Raw genomic sequence first — 19924 nt, forward strand, 5'->3', positions numbered from 1 at the left:
GAGCCTGTGCTTGTGTCCTTGTCCTGTTGCAAGGATCTGACTCCTGGCTGTGGATGCTCGTGGCACTCTGCTGCAGGCCTCAGCATTTCCCCCAGATACAAGTTGAAAAGCCACTTAGGCGGCTGTCCTTTCTTGGCAGCAGGAATTCATTTACTAGAATTCTTGAACTTTGTGACTATAGCTTCCTTATCAAAGTGTCTACGTACAACAAACTTAAGGCTGAAGCTTTCACTTATGTCTTTGTTTTGTTTTGTTTTGTTTTTTTTATAGGTAAATCTACCCGTGGCTGACTTTAGAATTCTTACTTCTGGCTTTAAAAAATTTTTTTTTAAATACCTTGGACGGATAAAAGATGTGCCATGGCAGGATAGCACCAAAGAGCACTGCAGCGTTGGCCGTGGCCTCCGTGGGACATGGAGTGTTCCTTCCGCTGGTGATCCTTAGTACCCTCCTTGGAGAGAGCCTTGCCTCAGGTGGGTTTGGGCCTGCCTTTCTGTGGGGGAGGGAAAAGGCTCATACCTTTCTTTCTCCCGAAGCTGGGATAGGGGACTCTCCACCTAGAGGCCAGTTGCAGGGAGTCTTTTGTGCTGTGGTAAAGCAGGGGGCCAGTCAAGGGGAGTGGCAGTAAGGGGCCTCCTGAGCCAGCTGAAGGGAGGGGTGTGTAGGAACGTCCAGGGGATGTTGTTATGGGCTCTCTCCCTACAGCTGGAGTCACCAGGGAGGATGGAGCTGTAGCCTTCAGAGCATGATAGGCAGCAGGTTTGGGAATCAGACTGCTGGTGTTCTGAGTCCAGTGCTGCTGTTGCTGGCTCTGGGATTTGAGCAGATCTCACTTCTCTAAGCCTCAGTTTCCTCAGCGACAGAATGGGGTGATACTAGTCCCTACCTGGGGACTAGTCTAACACAATTGGTGCTTCATGATTGTTAGTTCATTATTGTTTGTTTCTTGTCTCTTTATGTTTTCTCTCAGAATAAGTAGAGTTGAGGTCTTGTAATTTAGTGAAACCAGGACCTGGTCACTGACACTCTAAACTTCGTGATCTCAGACATGCCATTTCGCCATTCCTTGGCTCAGTTTCTCCATTTATGAAACGAAGGAGTTGACCTAGGTACCTTTAAGGTCATATTCAGTTCCCTCCTTCTGTATTTTCATGATTCTGAGGACTTTCTGATTGAATCTGGTGAGGTGTAGGGGTCCTAGCAGCAGCTGAAAATGCAGCCGTGAGCCTTTTTGAGTTTGTATGATCCTTATTGCCTTCCACAGTGCTCTGAAGACCTTTCCAGCTTCTATTCATGTGGTCCTCTACACCCGGCGTTCTTCTAGGAAAGGGCGTATTTGGGTTTGTACCATAGGCCTCTGGGTGATGCTAGAGAACCTCCATAGAGCCTCTGTATTTGCAAGCACCAGTAGGGGTCTCAACTGATGATGATTTTTAAAAAAAAATATTTTATTAATTTATTTGACAGATCACAAGTAGGCATGGAGGCAGGCAGAGAGAGAGAGTAAGGGAAACAGGTTCCCCGCTGAGCAGAGAGCACAATTTGGGGCTTGATCCCAGGAACCAAGGCTCATGACCAGAGCGGAAGGCAGAGGCCTAACCCACTGAGACACCCAGGTGCCCCTGATGATGATTTTTTAAAAAGATTCTATGTATTTATTTACTAGAGAGAGCATGCATGCACACAAGTTGGGGAGGAACAGAGGGACAGTGACAAACATACTGTGCTGAGTGGGGAGCCCAATGTGGGACCTGATCCCACGACTCTGAGATCACGATCCAAGCTGAAATCAAGAGTTGGACGCCCAACCGACTGAGCTGCATGCACCCCTCAACTAATTATGATAGTAATGTGGCCCCTACCAGACTTCATTAGATATATACAGATGGTAGTTTTCTTTGGACAGCGTTCCGTAGAGAGGGATCTTAGTTAGATTCTGGAAGGGGACTTCAGAAGGATAGGGGCAGTGTGGTATAGTGCAGTGTATAGAGTCCCCATAGCTCAGTGCTCTCTCTCATTCTCTGTCATCTCCCACCACCCACTTACCCAACACATACAGATAATGGTGCAGTCTCATCTACGATTTTTCTTTTGAGCTGCTGGGAGAAATAGTGATGCGTCTCTTGTTGCACTGTAGCCTTCTCCACCACCCACGTACTGATCTTCTCGTCCATTGCCTTCTCTTCACCCTGCTCTGACACTTAATTTAAACCTTTGCCATAAAGCCTAAGATCTCTCTGGTTGTGAGGAGCTCTTATTTAGCACAGTCAAGGAAGCCGCTAATGATTGGGACCCCACAGTCTGGGCATTGTGGCTATATGAAGTTCCAGAGGAAAAAGTGGCCAGGATCCACCAACATACAGCCAGGTGAAGCAGGGCTTATGTTCCCAGGGCTTGCAGCCCAAGCCAGAGACGCTCTCTAGAAGTGGTAGTCACAGAGCCACAGGATATGAAGACCCTGTCTTGTTCACCACTGTATGTCTAGAGTAGAAGTTGGCAAGCTATGGTCCCTGGACCAAGTCCTCTATGCTGCTTTTGTATGGCCTGTGAGCCAAGAATGGTTTTATATTTTTAAATGATCGGGAAAAAATCAAAATATTATTTCATGTATATATAAAAATTGTAAGTTCATATTTCAGTGTCCATAAATAAAGTTTTATTGGAACATAGCAATATTCATTCATAATATATTTTTTCTGTGTCTGTTTGTATTATAGTGGCAGTGTTGGGTAGTTGTGACATAAACTGTGTCACCCCCAAAACCTAAAGTATTTAGACTTTAAAACATTTAGCCCTTTATTGAAGAGATTTGCCGCCCTGCCCCTAGCCCAGAACAAATGGTGCTCAATAAGTATGTGCATAAGTGGAATGACTGTCGGAGCTAGGATTTTAGAGGTCATGTACTCGCCTAGGGTCCTACGGCTAGGGTCCTACCGTCTTACTCAGGATCAGAACTTGGCTTAGTGCCTGGTATGCTACCAAGACCGTCTTCTTCCCAGGCTGCATTAGGGGAGCTGTCCCTTTGTGTGACCTGGCAATAGTAGGGTAGAATGTCTGCCTTTGGTTTCTGAAGTCTTTAGCCTCTTTAGCTTCATTAAGCCATTCCACCTACTGCCACCCTCTTTTTTATGGGCTCCACCCTTGCCTCCTCCCATTTCCCACCCCATTTTCCAACTACGCACACCTTCCCAACTTTCCATCCAAGGTCTGAATTCAATTATCAGGGACTGATGGTTTCAGACTGGCTGGATAAAGGGATTATTATTCTCCAATGTGGAAAAACGTTTGTCTGTAGTGTGGGCTCAGAGCAGGATGGAAAAGTTGGCTCTGTAGTTTTTTCCCTCCCCCATCTGCACAGAATCCTCCCTCCCCTGCCACCCCACCCCCAGGTCTTTTCTGCTCCCCGTAAAATGTGTACTGGCACAGAGCAGGATGCAGGCAGGGGAAGGGGTGGCCCCATTACTTAGATCCAGTGTATCATGGCGCTGCCAGTGCGTTTCCCTTTCTGCAGTGGCTTCTTAGGGAGGAAGGTACCCACTCCTTGGCCTGAAACCCGAGCACACCTGTATGGCTGTGCCTGCCATAAGCAGCTTGCCAGATAGGCTTGACAAGAAACCTAGACTTTCAGATACTCTGAGGTCAAGGAAAGGCAGTTCAGTTCAGGAAAGGTCCCCTTTTCCTCTTGGTATGTATCTTACCAGCTCCTGTAGCTGCACCTGAACACCCACTCTGGAAGCATTTTAAAAGGAGGTGCTTGTAAATTACACAGTCTTTGTTACCCAGTAGGCTCTAGTAGACTTTGAATGTGCTTCTGTGAGAGTCCCACTGGACATAGGGAAGTGGGCATCCTGTAGGGGGGCAGTTCATCAGTGTGGTCTCTGGTTATAAAATACCACAGTCACCTTTAGTCTTGGTCATAATTGCTCAGGTGTAGAAAAGAATCATGTAGGACGGGCACTAGAGAATTCTGGTGCAGAGTTATGCCATGATCGAGGTTCAGTTTTCCATCTTGGTTTCCAGAGGCAGTAGGTCCAGCTTCCCCTTTGGTCATTCCTTAAACAGATAGAGAAGATTATTAGAAGTCTCCTTTTGGGGAGTGACAAAAGGAAGATTTTTTTTTTTAGATTTTTATTTATTTGACGGGGGGGTGAGCAGGCTCCCCGCCAAGCAGACAGCCCAATGTGGGACTCGATCCCAGGACCCTGAGATCATGACCTGAGCTAAAGACAGAGGCTTAACCCACTGAGCCACCCAGGTGCCCCAAGGAAGCATATTTTATCTTCACACCTGGTTCACACTGTGTAGGCAGACCAGAATTAAAAAAAAAAAAAATACACACACACACACATATGTATATGTATATATATATATTTTTATATATATACATATGTATATATATGTATATATGTGTGTATGTATATATATGCAGAGTACCCAGCTTCCCTCTCTTCTTGGGCTAGAGAAGAATTAGGGTCCCGACTGTGTAGCAGCCTTTTTCAGATCTCACAACTCCTTCCCTTTACCTGTGATTTAAAAAAATATATTTTATATATTTATTTGAGAAAGAGCACGAGCAGCAGGGGGAAGGTCAGAGGGAGAGGGAGAAACAGAGTCTTTGCTGAGCAGGGAGCCCAGTGTGGGACTCAATCCCAGACTCTGGGTGGGATCACGACCTGAGCTGAAGGCAGATGCGTAACTGACTGAGCCCCCTAGGTGCCTTTACCTATGATTTCAAGAAACTTTATCTAAAAAAAAAGAAAGAAAAGAAGCATGTTTTATGACCTTAGGCAAATCATTTGATCTCTTTGTGTCTCCTTCAAAACAGAAACAAAATCCTTAAGGATGTGAGGTTGGTGTTGTGTAGCCTAATAAAAATGATTGGAGGATACTTGGCCTATAAAATGTGTGCTGTAATTCCCAAATAATGATAACAACAGAGTTGGTATGTGACCCGCTGTTGAGTCATGCTGGGCAGGAGATTTTTATGCAGATGACATTTTTTGCTGTCTTTAAAAAAACAAAACTAAAGATGCAAAGTCATTTTTTGTGTTCAGGGTAAGGAAGTGGGACTAGGTGTCTGACTTGACCAGTTGAGGAAGGACTGGTCTTTTTGAAACCCCTTTGCCTTCCGGAAAGGTCTAGTGTGATGGTCTCAACCCGCCTGCTCGCTGACTCATGTGAAAAGCTTTTGATTTTCATTCTCTCCCTTTCCTGAGGGGATTTACTGGAAAAAACTCTGTATTTTACTTGTTTCTGACTTTTAATTTTTTTAAGATTTTATTTTGAGAGAGAGAAGAGCGAGGAGGGGAGGAGCAGAGGGAGAGAGAGAAGCAGAATTCCCAATGTTGGGGAGAAGCAGGGAGCCCAATGTGGAGCTTGATCCCAGCTCTCTGGGATTATGACCCGAGCCAAAGGCAGACTTAACTGACCGAGCTACCCAGGTGCTCCTGTTTCTGATTTTTTCCCCCCTTAAAGTGTTTCCATGACACTCTAGGCCATGTTAAATATCACACAAGCACCTAAACCAATTTTAAAATAGCAGGGAAAACAGCCATCTATGTTTCTATGCAGTAGGGTGAGAAAGCCTGGCAGTTAGTGTTCACTGAAGATGGAAAATGCTGAGAACAAGGCTCTCAGGGATAGGATGTGGCTTTGGCCCTTGACTTTGCTGTAGCGGAGGGGGGTTGACAGGTGGCCCTGGCTCACCATCGCCATCTCTGAAGGGATCTGGGGTCAGAGGTAATGTGCACTGAGCTGCGGGGAGAGGACAAGCTGGAAGCTGATGCATACAGAGCATCATTTATGTGTCAGGCTCTCTGTGTATCATCCCATTTGAAGCTTTCGGAAAGGTTGTGTGCTGGGTGGTCATGTAACCATTTTATAGATGAGAAACTGAGGCTGAGAGAGGTTACATAACCCACTCAGAGACAGGCAGCAGTCAGTAGAGAAGCTGACTGGGATTTGTGTCCAGTCTGTCTTAACTCTGCTGCCCAGGGTCTGCTGAGAACCACACTGCCTGTGCTGAGTGGTAGGCTTCTCTGAGACCCATTTCTTGTGTCACCCTTTTGGAGCACTCCGGGCAATCTTCAGAGTTTTCTTTTGACAGAAAGAAAGACGCCGTCTGTGTTTCCTCCCGTGGATAAAGGATGAAGGAGTCATCACTGGGTTACCATGTTTGCCTCTGTGGTGATTTCTGTTCTCATCTACAATGGCCCTTAGTTGTTTGGTTCCCAGTTTAGGCACAAAGTTTGCCAAGGCGGTTCTATTCTTGGAAAAGAACAATAGGAACCACAGCAAATTGTTTGCTAAATGAGGATGTAGTTCCCAAAACATCCGCACAGCATCTTCCTGTCAGTTGTAAACACTGCCGATGAAGTGATGTAATCTCTCCATGGTGTAATTACCTGTGACTATAAAAAGACTTGAGGATTGTGGGAGGCGGCTGGATGGGTCATTATGTGGCTTGCTGAAGGGTGGCATCAGGAAAAGATATTGAGAAATTACCTTCCTCAGGCTGATTGTTGTGCCATGTTGAGAACATTTCAGACGCATGGCATCAGCCTTGCACTGTAAGTTTTGAGGAACAGAAACCAGGAGTCCAGTGAACTGAACATCTGAGTGGGTCTCACTTTGGTTAAAGCCCTGAGTCAACACAGATTCCACCTTCTAAGCAAAGGTGCCCTAACTACCCAGGCCTAATTTGTGAGCGAGGATGATATCCTTAGATGCCCAACTCCTTCTGCAAAAAGGGCCACAGGATGCTTTACAAACAAAACCGAAAAACCTAGGGCCTGCTTTCAAAGTTCTTAATTATTCTAGTTGGTTTGCAGGTTGATTCTTTTCCTCACCTCTTACCCTCTGGGAGATTCCTTTCCTCTACCTCACTCAGGAGGGTGAGCCTGTGGAGGGTCTGAGCCTCCACTTCCATTCTGGGTGGCTGGCTGCCTGGAGTGTGGCCAGGTCAGGAGTGACCTTGGTCTGACTTGTGTTAGCTTTGAGGCCCAGAGGGACAGCCGTATTTAGAGACAACCTTTCTATGCTGCTGCATGAAAAAGGGTTGCTGGCTGCTGATCTCTCCTAGCCTTGTTTACCTGCCTCACCTGAAGCCAGCCTAATGCATGAAATCTGAATGTACTGGAAGATAGGGTGAGATTATAACTGTTTCTTTTTTTAAAGATTTTATTTATTTATTTGACAGAGATCACAAGTAGTCAGAGAGGCAGGCACAGAGAGAGGAGGAAGCAGGCTCCCTAGTGAGCAGAGAGCCCGATGTGGGGCTCGATTCCAGGACCCTGGGACCATGACCTGAGCTGACGGCAGAGGTTTTAACCCACTGAGCCACCCAGGCACCCTGATTATACTATTTCTTTAAAAAGTTAATTTATTTGTTTATTTAAATAATCTCTATGCCCAACGTGGGGCCCAGAGGTCAAGAGTTGTATGCTCTTCCAGGTGCCTGGGTGGCTCAGTCAGTTAAGTGTCTGCCTTCAGCTCAGGTCATGATCCCGGGGTCCTGGGATCGAATTCTGCATCAAGTTCCTTGCTCAGTGGGAAGTCTGCTTCTCCTTTTCCCTCGCTATTGCCACTGTTTGTGCTCTTTGACTCTCTCTCTCTCTCTCTCTTTCTCTCTCTCTGTGTCAAATAAATAAAACCTTAAAAAAAAAAAGTCGTATGCTCTGCCAACCAAGTCAGCCAGGTGCCCCTAGGTTCCCCTAGATTATAACTATTAAAAAAACATTGTCCCCTAGCATTTTTTCACAGAGCTGTCTCTTGTTAGGTGGGATAGGATTCAACTCATAAACACCTTAAAATAGTAAATACCACCCACAGCTCTCATGGGGCCATTGAGGTCACTAGTACAGCTCAGTGTGACATCCGGCTGTCATTATTCTTCAGGCATGCCCCTTGCGTGTTGTTTTTAATTCCAGTGTAATAAACGTATGAGGTTATATTAGTTTCAGGTGTACAGTATAGTGATTCAACAATTCTGTATATTAGTCAGTGATCATTACGGTTAAGTGTACTCTTAATCCCTTTCACCCAATTCACCCATCCCTCCACCCCCCACCCCCCTGTAACCATCAGTGCATTCTCTGTGGCTGAGAGTCTGCGTTTTTTGTCTCTTTTTTTTCTTTGTTCATTAGTTTTGTTTCTTAAGTTCCACTGATGAGTGAAATCACATTGAATTTGGCTTTCTCTGACCCCTGCCTTATTTCACTTATGTCATGTGCTTCACTAAGCATTATTATTTTTTTTTTAAAGATTTTATTTATTTGACAGAGAGAGATCACAGTAGACAGAGAGGCAGGCAGAGAGAGAGGAGGAAGCAGGCTCCCCGCTGAGCAGAGAGCCCGATGCGGGACTCGATCCCAGGACCCTGAGATCATGACCTGAGCCAAAGGCAGCGGCTTAACCCACTGAGCCACCCAGGCGCCCCTTGACTAAGCATTATATCCTCTAGATCCATCCATATTGCTGTGGATGGCAAGATTCTTTCTTTTTTATGGACTTCTTGTTTTTGGAGAGGCAGTGTATTCTGATTAAAAGCATGGACCTTGAAGTCCACTTGCCTCAGTTTGAATGTGGCCCCTACTCGTAGCTATCTGTGTTACCTTGGATAAAGTTCTGACCATACTTTCTTTGTTTCGCTAGAATGGGGATGATAATAATGCCTACTTCATAAGATGATTGTGAGAATTAAATGAGGTTGTATATGTAAAACATGGCCTGGCATACAAAGAAATAATTCCCAGGTTGAAAGAATGGGTTTGGCTCCCCTTTTTTCCCACCCATAATTCCCTCTATTCATCTCTCAAGTCAAGGCCAAGAGGACTCCTTTTTCTGAACATTAACACCTTCAAAGCCTGTTCTCACTATTCTTCCAGTGGCTAGATTCCTGTGGCTGGAATTGTGCCTCTTCCCCTTCCTCCTAAACCTGACTCTTCATCCTTCAGAATCCAATTCCAAGTCACATCCTTTATGAGACCCCGCTCATACCCTTACTACTAGAATTAATAAGGTCTGGAGGGAGGAGAGTAGGCTTTGTGTGTATTTCTTGCATGGAATTAGTAGGAGCTCCTAGTCTTTTTTCTTGAGGTTGTCAGAGGTTTCCCAAAGAACAAGTTTCCAGTTCTGGGAACCTTGACTATTTTTGATGGAAAGGAATCAGACAGCTTGTTAAGACTTCTGGGAATTGAAGGGAGTGGATGGGTGGTCAGTCGGTAAAGTATCTGCCTTTGGCTCAGGTTATGACCCAGGGTCCTGGGATTGAGTCCTGCATTGGGCTCCCTGCTCAGTGGGGAGTCTGCTTCTGCCTCTACCTCCCCCAACCTCCCTGGCCCCACCACTGCTCATGCTTTCTCTCTGGCGTGCGCGCACACTCTCTCTCTCTCTCTCTCTCTTAAATAAATAAACAAAACATTAAAAAAAAAAAGACTTCTCAGAATTGCAGCTTTGGGAAACCTGAACCCCTTGTTCTGCAGACCATGATACACACACCCTATAGACTTGCTCCAAGACCTAATGACTCGGGGTGGCCAGGGTTGCTGTGGTACCTACTGGGTTTAGTATTTTCCTCAGCAGCATTACCTCATTTAGCAAGTGAGTGTTGACATAAGGTGGGCAGGGAGGACAGCGGGAAGTATATAATGCCATGGAGGGCTTTCTGGGGCCAGGCACTGGACTGAATTGTGGTGGAAGGTCTCTGCTGTAGTTGGGTCCTTGTGGTATGTCTGTGAGAGGCCCCAGCTGCAGCCAGGGCCAGTGCTGTACCCCAGAAGAAGCGCAGAGCAGACGGCTCCTCTGATCCTCTGATGTACTTGGTCACTTGCTGACACCCCTGCTGCACGCCAAGATTGCACCTGCTGCGTTTCTGCGTGACTCATGCTGGGGTCAGGGCAGGCCCTGGACTAGAGGACTGCATGTAAGAGGGGTTCCTGACTCAGATAGGGAGGGCCCTGGTAGCTTTTTCTGAGGGAGAGAAGTCTATACCCAGAGCTGAGAGGCAAGTAGGAGCCAGCGAGTAGGGGAGACGAGATTTCATAGTAGGGTTAAGAATGCAGTCTTTATAGGATCTCTCTGATATGAGGAATTGAGAGGCAGAGTGGGGGTCTTGGGGGGGAGGGAAGGAAAAAATGAAACAGGATGGGATCGGGAGGGAGACAAACCCTAAGAGACTCTTAATCTCACAAAACAAACTGAGGGTGGCTGGGGGGTGGGGGGGGTATGGAGAGGGTGGCTGGGTGATGGACACTGGGGAGGGTATGTGCTATGGTGAGTGCTGTGAAATGTGGAAGACTGAGGATTCACAGACCTGTACCCCTGGAGCAAATAATACATTATATGTTAATTTTAAAAAAAAAAAAAAAGAGAGAGAGAGAGAATACAGTCTTTGGGGCCAGACAGGCTGGTTTGAATCCTAATTCTGCCACTAACACGTAGTATCACTTTGAGCAGGTTTCTCAGAATTGATGTCCTTCAGTTTTCCTGTGTGCGATATCAGGATGATAACACACTGGCCATGTAGGGTCGTGGTGTTCTCTCATTATTGTTGTTCTGTGGCACCTCAGCAGTGGCAGGGACAGGCAGCATGGTGGGGGCAAGTGTACGGGGGACAGGGAGAGAGTGGAATGTAGTGTCTGCTCTGCTTCCTTGACCCTTCCTTTCGAACTTGCTGTGCTACTTGTGTTGAAACCTTGGAAGTCCTATGCACGCTGTCCCCTAAACTGGTGTGCCTCTCGCCATGCTGGATGAAGGGGTGGTCTCTGTCTTGGTGGAGCAGGATCGGAAGCTGAGATTTTAGAACAAAAATAAAGTCAAGCCTTAGTTTGAGAGTTCAGAGATGGGGCTGAAGATCACCAACAGCGCAGTGTTGGGGAAGCTTCTGGGAGGTGAGAAGCTGCTGGTGCAGCCAGTGCCTTTCCTGCTGAGTTGTTCCAGTCGAGGAGGAGAGGAGAGGGAGTTAGGAGGAAGAGAAACAAGGTCTGGGCTGGAGTGTCTCAAGGATCAAAGGGTTTAAGAGAAAGCAAACACCAGCTAATGGATTCAGGGTTGGATGAGTCTAAACTGGAAATAAAGCGGGCTGGAGGAGGGTGTTGGTTTTGGTACAAGTTGTAGGAAAGGTTGGGGCTGAGAAGAATTGGTAGTTGTGCCCCTATTTGCCTGTGGGAACTCAAAGTGACCAGCTAAGTGAGATCCCTTCCAGCCTGCTGGAGGGGACAGGGTCACTCAGGAAAGGCCCCTCATGCTATGCCTCAGCCCAGCCAGCCCGTGGGAGGAGTTTCTGACAACGACTCCTTCTTTCAGCCAGTCTGACTCATAGCACAGGGTCCCATGGGGGTCTAGCTCAAGTCCGGAATCCCACGGGAGGCTGAAGGGTGGAGGAGGCTCCTAATTGATTTGGAAGGGAGAGGAGTGGAGGAGCAGCCGGTATCTGGGGTGTGCAGATATATTCCAGGAGTCTTCAGCTTGGATTGGCGCTGGGGTAATCGGAGACGCTGGGGTGAGGACTGTCTGTGATTTGATGTGTTTGGGGCGTAGAGAGCTTTTGTGACTGCCAGTCCAGATATGTCTCGGATTTCTTGAGAGTGGCTCTCGGCAGAGGAACTCATTGTCCACGCTCTTGTTCTCTCTATCTTGTGGTTAGGCAGGGCAGAGGTTTTGAGGTCCCTCTCTCTGGTATTCAGAAATTCTGTTAGCAGTAATGGCAGACCTGGCCTTGCAGGAATAATTAAGACTGTGGATAATAGGATTAGATGAGGTCATATATGTAGAAGTGCTGGGTGAACAATAAAAGTCTATTCTAATGGAAAGGATTATTATAATATTCCTTTTTTTTTTAGTTGGCGTCTCTTTTCCAAATTGCTCAAAGCACTTGGTTAACAGTAACTGGTTAATCCTTCATTTATCCCTGGGTGGGAGGCTGGCATTTAGTGGCCCCTTTTTATACAAGATCAAACTAAATTTGCCAACAGAGCCCCAAATCTTGAGTTTGAAGCCCAAATCTGTGGAGTGGAAATCTAAAGCTTGGATCTCTGAATGTGATGATGCTTCATTTCTGGGAATAAAGAAGGTGGATGGAGAAAGGGAGACATCATTTAAAAAATTTTTGTTTTTCTTCACCGTCAGGTTAGACAAGGTTGTCATAGTCAGGGCTTTAAGAGACGTGGAAGTCCAACATCCATTTTTCTCTAAGAAGCCACAGAGTCCCTCTTGAGATTAGGCCCCAGGATAAGCTAGAGAAGAGGAAGGCTAATCAGTGTAGATTTGGGACAAGGACAGAGAGTGGGAGCTGGTGGGGTTGTTAATGCTGTTCTCTTAAGGCTGTGGTTGGCAGTGTCTGCAGTGCCAGTTTGGCACCCCAGTCCCACCTTCCTGACACACACCCCTGGAGCCTCACATGCTGCTCCGTTGTGTCCCAGGAAGTGTCAAGGGACCCATAGTAGGTGCTTGTTGTCGGTCTCAGGGTGAAACCCCATGGAGGGGGTTCAAAAACCTCCCTGAGTGTCTGGCCCAGGCCAGTTTTACTGCAGAACAAGTACCTGCAGTTTGCATTTGGTGGGATGGTGTCTGGGCAGATCAACCTCAAGTCAGTGCCACAGTCAGGGAGAGGTCTAGGCCCACTGAGCCACCTTTCTCCCTTCTGAAAGGCTTCACTAGTCGGGAGTTGGTGAAGAGAGGTCCTGCTTTACAGTTCGCATTGCAGGGTCACCTTTCTCCCCATGCCCATGCTTTCCTGCCTCTGGTTAAGGCTTGAAGGACAGTTGATGTATTTTCTTGCATAAGGTTTTGGACCCTGGAAGCAAGAGAAGAATATGCTGAGTTGGGAAGTTTCTCCTTCCAGTGGCAGCTACATGGACTCCTAGGCTTGAGATTCTAGAGATCATTCAGGTGTGTTATTTAAGAGTCACATATTGGGAGAGAAGCAACAGGTTGAACCTTACAGGTTATACGCTCCATTGGGTCTCAAATTTGAGCATGCGTTAGAATCCCCTGGAGGGCCCAGATTGCTGGGCTTGCCTCCAGAGTTTCTGAGTCAGCAGGCCTAAGAATTTGCATTTCTGCTAAATTCTTGCATGCTGCTGCTGGTGATCTGGGGATCACATTTTGGAAACCACCAGTTTACACTTGAGGTGAATAAGCCCATCTGATCTTTTCAGAGCAATTTTTGGTAAGGTGGGGACAGAGGGCTAGAGAGGTCTTGAACCCACTATGGGGAGAAGTGGTTCAGAAATAGGATGTTGCAGGCAGGCCCATGTAATTTGGAAACTAGGAAAAAGTTAAGTGAGTAAGGGAAGAAGCTCACAGGTCTGTCTCTGACCTTCTGTGGGCTGGTTCTGGTCCTTGCCCACCGTCTCGCAGAGAGAGCGCAGGAGTGGGTGTAGGGTGGACCTTGCGAGCCTCTGGCTAGGTCATCCTGGACATCCTCTCCTCACCCACTTCTTACTCTGCCCTCTTAGGCAGTAGTCAGTCCTGGAAGTCCGCATTTTAGGAAGTCTTTCCACAGCTCAAGGTCTGGGGTGTAAAGAGTATGAAGAGCAGAGCCCCGAGCCGGGGATCCCGGGCACCGGCACCAGCACCGGCACCAGCACCAGCACCAGCACTGCTTCTAAAGAGCAGTAACTGAAGGCCCCTTATTTGCTCACCGGTGGGGGAGAGGTGGACAAGCTTTCCAGGGCCCTTTGAGTTCTGACACCTGGGATTCGCTAATGCCTCTTTTGATAGCTTCCCCCACCATGCTCAGGAACTTCTGCATACTTGTTACCTGCTTCTAATGTTCTACGTACGGGAAAACTTCTGTTGATAAGCAGTACTGATCAGAGTCCTGTCCAGAGACTGCCTTGCCCAAAGTGAAACTAGAGAACAGTTTGGGAATTGGAGTAACTTTTCTTTCTAGAGAGTCTCTGGCCTGTGCCATTATGCTGCTTCCATACAACCTGTGTCCAGAGAGGAATGACTTAGCATGGTCGTCGGGCCCCAGGCCCATTACTGCACATCGTCACACTTGACTGCAAGGTTTCACAGGCTTTTTGTTCCCTTCTCGCTTCCAGGGTGCTCAGGATTGTTATTCCACTTCCTCCACTGCCAGGCCTGGTGCTCCTGGTAGGCCTGGTAAATATTTGCTGGGTGAATGGCATAGAGGCTTGTATCCCTGTACCTCTTTTCCTTTCCTTCAGTTTCTCCCTTCCTTTTTCCAGCTTGGCATAACTGTGCTCCTTTGCCCTCCCGCCTTCCCTCTCTCCAGACATGTTTCATCTCACCTGTGCGCTGGTGAAGCTAGCCTGCCCTGTTGGTGTATTGAGTGTGGTGGGGTTTGGGAGTGTCTGAGGACATCACGAAAGGCCCTACTCAAGCCGTCTGTGTGAGGGGGCACCTCCTGAGCTCCCTGGTCTTTACCTTTTTTTTCTAAGGTGCCTATAAGTTACAGAATGTTTTCCCCATCCTAGAGGGATTTGCTGTTCTTCAGTTTGAGTTTGACCCCGTTTTCCACCTTTATTTCCTGATGTTTGTATTGGTAGGCTAAGAGACTCCTGGCTTGGAAAAATTAGCTTGTTTGCCTCAGAACTATTGTCTGGCCCTGTCTCTCCAGCCTGGCTGTAGGGGCAAACAGAAGATTTCCCAGCCTTGGCTAATTGTCACTTAGCCCCTCTGATCCTGCCTGGGCGGCTTTCAGGAAGCTCAAGAACTGAACAGCCCAAGGTTTTTATTGAAACAGGGGAAGATTGAGATTGATTTAATTCATTTTAAGTCAAATCATCAGCCTTTTGATGATTCCATTAATTTCCTCCCTTCTGAAAACCCTCCTGTTAGTGGTAATTGGAAATCTTGACTCTGTTTCTCATTTTCCCCCACTACCCTACTTTAATCAGAGGCAGCTGGATACTGAATTCTGCTTTTCATTTGCTGGAAGAGTGGTTTGAAGATGATTTTAATGACAGGCTTCGACAGAGACTGTGGCTACACTGAAGTTCACACACACTTGGAGGCCTCAGTCTAGTTCACCTGCTCCTATAAAATTTTACTTAGTTCTTTCTGTACAGATGGGAAGGATTCCCCATAGCCTCTCATCCCAGGCAGTAATGCAAACTCTCCTGTGGTGTGCCAGACACCGTTCTGGTTGCCGAGGGTTTCCCTGGCACCTCCTCCCTGCCCAGTTGGGGTGCAAAGGCCCAAGTAGGTGAGGTCTGGCTGGCCAGTGGCTGCCCACAGTCCTTGGGAACTGTGGCCTCTGAGGCTTTATTTCTCTGTATTCTCTGTATTCTTATGGTTTCAATCCTTGTTTCTGTGCTTTTCCTTCGTGGGTTGGAAAGAGGAATAAATAATACAAATCAGCTCTTGAAATCAGAGAAATAACGGTAGCAGTAGCTGCAAGAGCTTATACTGTTGGCAGGTGACAATATGCAAAACACTTTCTCATGTATCATGTCATGTTGGTGTCCTCACAATAATGAACTGCTCACAGCCAATCAAGGATAAAGCGGGGATCTGAGCCCAGGTCCCAAAAAGCAGATCCCAAAAAGCAGATACTTCTTATACCGATTTTGTGTGTATGTGCATATGTGTGTGTTTTAGTATTGACTTCCCTATGCCATTGTCTTTAGCTTTAAGTCAGCCATTTAAGTGTTAAAAAGCTCTTATATATACACTGGGCCCTCTTCCGGGAACTGAGGCCCTCACATCTAACTGGGGGAAAGGTAAGAATACATTTTCATCCCCCTTAAGTGGTTCAGGTACTGAATGCTATTAAAAGGAAGAGAATTCATGCTGACATTGTCCAGGAAAGTTCTTAGAAGAGCGGGGATTTCCACTGGGGCTGGTGGGAAGGGATTTCTGGGAAAGGGAGTTTGGTTGGTATTTAGCTGCCTGAGACTCTGGGATACAGTGAACATGGTACAGTTTTGGTCCCTTTATCAGATTTAGGAAACCAACATCTGCTGGGGTGATGCTTTTCCAGCGTTACTGTGCTTTTAAAAATTGATTTGGGCTCCCCGCGCCCACAAAGAATCGTGTGGTTGGTCTGGGATGCAGCCCTACAGTCTTCATTCTCTGGGAGTTTTTCGACAAGACAAGCAGTCTTAACAGCCTTTCAGTTCTCCTCAGGGAAGAAACCAAGGGTGCAGTTATTTCATTATTTCCCTGCCAGAGGCAGAAGCTGTTTAACCAGTTGCCCGTCGTTCTGTCACAGGTTGTGGGGGGGGCACACTTTGAAAAACACTGTACCCTAAAGGCATGCTCATGCCTTCCATGTTGCACGAAGGAGACCTGGGTTTGGACATCATAGAGATCCCTCTCCTATGGACTAAGCCTTTAGGCTAAAGTAAGGAAGAATGGGTGGAGTGGAGGTTAAATGATGAAAATTAACTCTGGAAGCAGCCCGGGCAATCTGGCTGCTCCCTTGTCTTGAAGGCAGGTGGTGGGGCGGTTGAGGCTGAGCAGCCTGAAAATGAAGTCCATGCCCAGAATTACTGCATGTTCCTCTGACTGTCGAGAAAAGCATTTTTACAGATGCTATTTGGTAGCTTAGCTTTCAGATGAGTGTGCTGGGGTCGGGGGTGGTGGTCAGGGGTCAGTCATTGGGCGCAAACAGGTCTGGGATTCGGGGTCCTATACACTGAGAGCCCAGGAAAAGGTAATCCCAGGTCTTCCATAGGATTTACCAGGCTTGGTGAATCTTGGGATTTCTGTTTGTATTTGGGGACCAAATGGGACTTCTCGTGGTTAGGAGGATTAGATAAATTACCAAGTTACCAAATACCCCTGTTAAGAAATGATATATATGCCTTAGTTTGGGATTGTAAAATATTGACACTTAAGTGTGCAGTAGGTTCCAGGAGGTAGCCACTTGAAATCTATTATCTCATTTTCAGTGTTTCAGTGAAAAATTTCAAATGTTAAAAACATTAAAAAACTATGGAGACCAATATCATACCTGGGGCCTTGCTGCCCAGATGTATTATTTTGCCATATTTGCTTGAGAAGTGTCCTAAATTCACGTGTATCCTTCCAACCATGTTTGTGTTTTTGCATACTTACATGTGTATTTACATGTGTTTTATATATTACATAGACAGGTTTTGCATATTTATACTTAGATTCTTAAGCAATATGGAATATTGTCTTATATGTTTTTAAATGTTTTTAATTTCCCATAGCCCTCCCTGCCTTCACTCAGCATTGTTTCTAAGATTTAGCCATATTGATATGTTCATTTTACCTGCAGTATTCCATTGCATTGTGTTAATATACCAAAATATTTGTAACCATCCTCTCATTGATAGATATATAGGTGACTTCAGTTTTTCACTGTTAGGAACAGTACTGCAAGGAACATTTTTTTTTTTTTTAAGATATTATTTATTTGACAGGCACAGCAAGAGAGGGAACCCAAGCAGGGGGAGTGGGAGATGGAGAAGCAGGCTTCCTGCTGAGCAGGGAGCCCGATGCCGGGCTCGATCCCAGGACCCTGGGATCACAACCTGAGCTAAAGGCACACTCTTAAATGACTGAGCCACCCAGGCACCCCAACAAGGAGCATCTTGTACATGTGTCATAAGCATGTATATAAGATTTTCTCTAGCATAGATATCTAGCAGCAGGGCTGCTGGATTAACAGAGGTATACAGCTCCAGCTTTCTACATGTTGCCACATGGGTTTCCAAAGTAGTTGTATGCATTTCCACCACTACTGATGTATAGGAACATCCTTAGTTCTCCACTTGCTCTGCAATACCTGATATTGTTAGATACGAATTTTTGCCAGTTGATGGGCATGAATCCACATGTGGCTTTAATTTTGTATTTCTTAACTTCTCTTATTTTGTAGATGTTTTAAAAGATTTTATTATCGTGGGGCTCAAAACAACCTGGGATCAAGAGTCACATGCTCTACCAACTGAGCCAGCTAGGCCCCTCCCTTTCTCTATGGCTGAGGTTCTTGAGGGTCCTTAAGATCCTTTCAGCAGGTTGACAAGGTTTGAAACTGTTTTCATATCAATTCTAAGATGCTATTTGCCTTTTCTCTGTACTCATTCATTCTTTCACAGGTGTGGGGTAGAGTTTCTGGAGGCTACATGACATGAGTTAACATGATTGCTGTGACATTTTTTGTTGTTGTTTTTTTAAAGATTTTATTTATTTATTTGACAGAGATCACAAGTAGGCAGAGAGGCAGGCAGAGAGAGAGGGAAGCAGGCTCCCTGCTGAGCGGAGACCCCCCCCCCCCCATGCAGGATGCAGGGCTAGATCCCAGGGATCATGACCTGAGCCGAGCAGAAGGCAGAGGCTTTAACCATTGAGCCTCCCACGTGCCCCTTTTGTTTTTATTTTTTAAATTTATGAATACACAATACAGATTTTTTTAGTTTCATTTTTGTCTGTGATATACATTGATAGATGTAGCACATAGATAAATCTTTGGGGGATCTTCAATTTTTAATAGTATAAAGGGGCCTATAACAAAGAGTTTGAGAACCATTGCTGCTTTCAATGACAACTTTATTAATATTTTTTCCCTTCTGGAATGTAGTGGGTTTTTAAAAATTATTTAAGAAATTCTTTCCAATTTTCATAAAGATGGGCTCTTATATTTTCTTCTAGAAGTTTTGGAATATATTTTTGTGAGTGGCATCTGCTGTTTCCCAGGCTCTTCAGCCATGAGGAATAGTTTTTAAATTTCACACCCTCCTAAGAAACTTTTACATAGGTTGAATAGAACATTTCCCACAAAGATCCTCACAATGGAATTTATTTATTTATTTATTTATGAGGGGGGAGGTGAGGGAGGGGATGGGGGGAGAAGGATCAGCAGGGATTTAGGCACCTTCTTCATATCCCTTTCATTCAAGAGAGTTTCCTAGCATTTTGCAAAATATAGTAGTCTCTTGTCGAGATGGTGTACACCCTCATTTTGGATCCTTACATTCATTAGTTCATTGTAGCTTGCTGCCCAGGGGACCAGAACTTCCCAGTGACTGGGATTCTGGAAGCATACCTCCTTTTCAAAACCCCCACTTTCCACTGGACACTTGAGTTTGTTTAGCATGGAAGCACCAGAGCTCTTCGTCCTGGTTGTGTCTGCGCTGGGCAGGTGGGCAGGCAGCTGGTGTGTTAACTATAGTCTGGGGTATGAATGATGGCCCCTTACAAGAGAAAACACTGCTGACATCCAAGGCCTCATCATCTCTCTCCACACTCGTACTGTCTCCCCCCACTTCCCTCCCCTCAGGTCTGCCTTCTACCCTGCTACCAGAGTAACTCTGAGAATTTCAGACTTAGAACCAGCCTTCTCTCCTTAAAACAAAAGAAGTCAAACTCAGGGCTCACTCAAGGACGTACATTAAGGTGCATATGCCTTAGCAACGTAATCCTCATCTGTGCTTTCAGCTTCCTTTCTAGCCACTTCCCTATCTTGTGCTCTAGACTGCACTTTGTCATTCCCATAATAAAAGTCCTGTGGTGCCTTGCTCTATTCCCTCCATCTCAAGTGCTGCTCTCCTTTCTTGTGTTAGAGGAGAGCCTGTTTGACTCTCAGACCACACAAAACTCAACAAGTATGAATTTGGAGAGGATGCTTTCATTTTCATCTTTGTCTCCCCACTGACTCAGTCTTTCCAATTAAAACGAACACTCGAGGTTAATTTCGGTTAAGTCTTTGTTTCACTTGTGGCTTTGTTAAGGTACAGCAGCTCAGTCTCCATCTCTTCCCCACAAGTTCCTTCCCCATAAATTCTGATACAGGATTGGCCCCTGTCATTTTGCAACCCAGTTGTTCAGTAGCTGCAAGAGAAGGGGATTTCTTTTGTGGTTAAGGAGCCCATGTAGACATCCTAGTAAATCTTCACATCCTGCCTGCATGAAGAGGATGCACTGAATGAAGAGGTTGGAAACAGCTCGTCTTCACTCTCCCCACCACTCATTCAGCCGTTGC

The 19924-nt window shown here is 46.1% G+C and overlaps 1 protein-coding gene across 2 annotated transcripts in view; it reads left to right on the plus strand.

The window, feature by feature from the left end:
* The window catches only part of SUSD6 (sushi domain containing 6), a 94463-nt gene that overhangs the window by 43523 nt on the left and 31016 nt on the right, over positions 1-19924 (plus strand). For both annotated transcript variants that reach the window (XM_004739019.3, XM_045070998.1), the window contains exon 2: positions 271-473. In XM_004739019.3, coding sequence (XP_004739076.1) covers positions 353-473 — 121 coding nt within the window. In that variant the 5' untranslated portion in view covers positions 271-352. The remainder of the gene's footprint in view (positions 1-270; positions 474-19924) is intronic.

The sequence above is a fragment of the Mustela putorius genome, unplaced genomic scaffold, assembly GCF_011764305.1.
Source record: "Mustela putorius furo isolate JIRA1106 unplaced genomic scaffold, ASM1176430v1.1 tig00000129_pilon_pilon_pilon, whole genome shotgun sequence".
Classification (NCBI taxonomy): domain Eukaryota; kingdom Metazoa; phylum Chordata; class Mammalia; order Carnivora; family Mustelidae; genus Mustela; species Mustela putorius.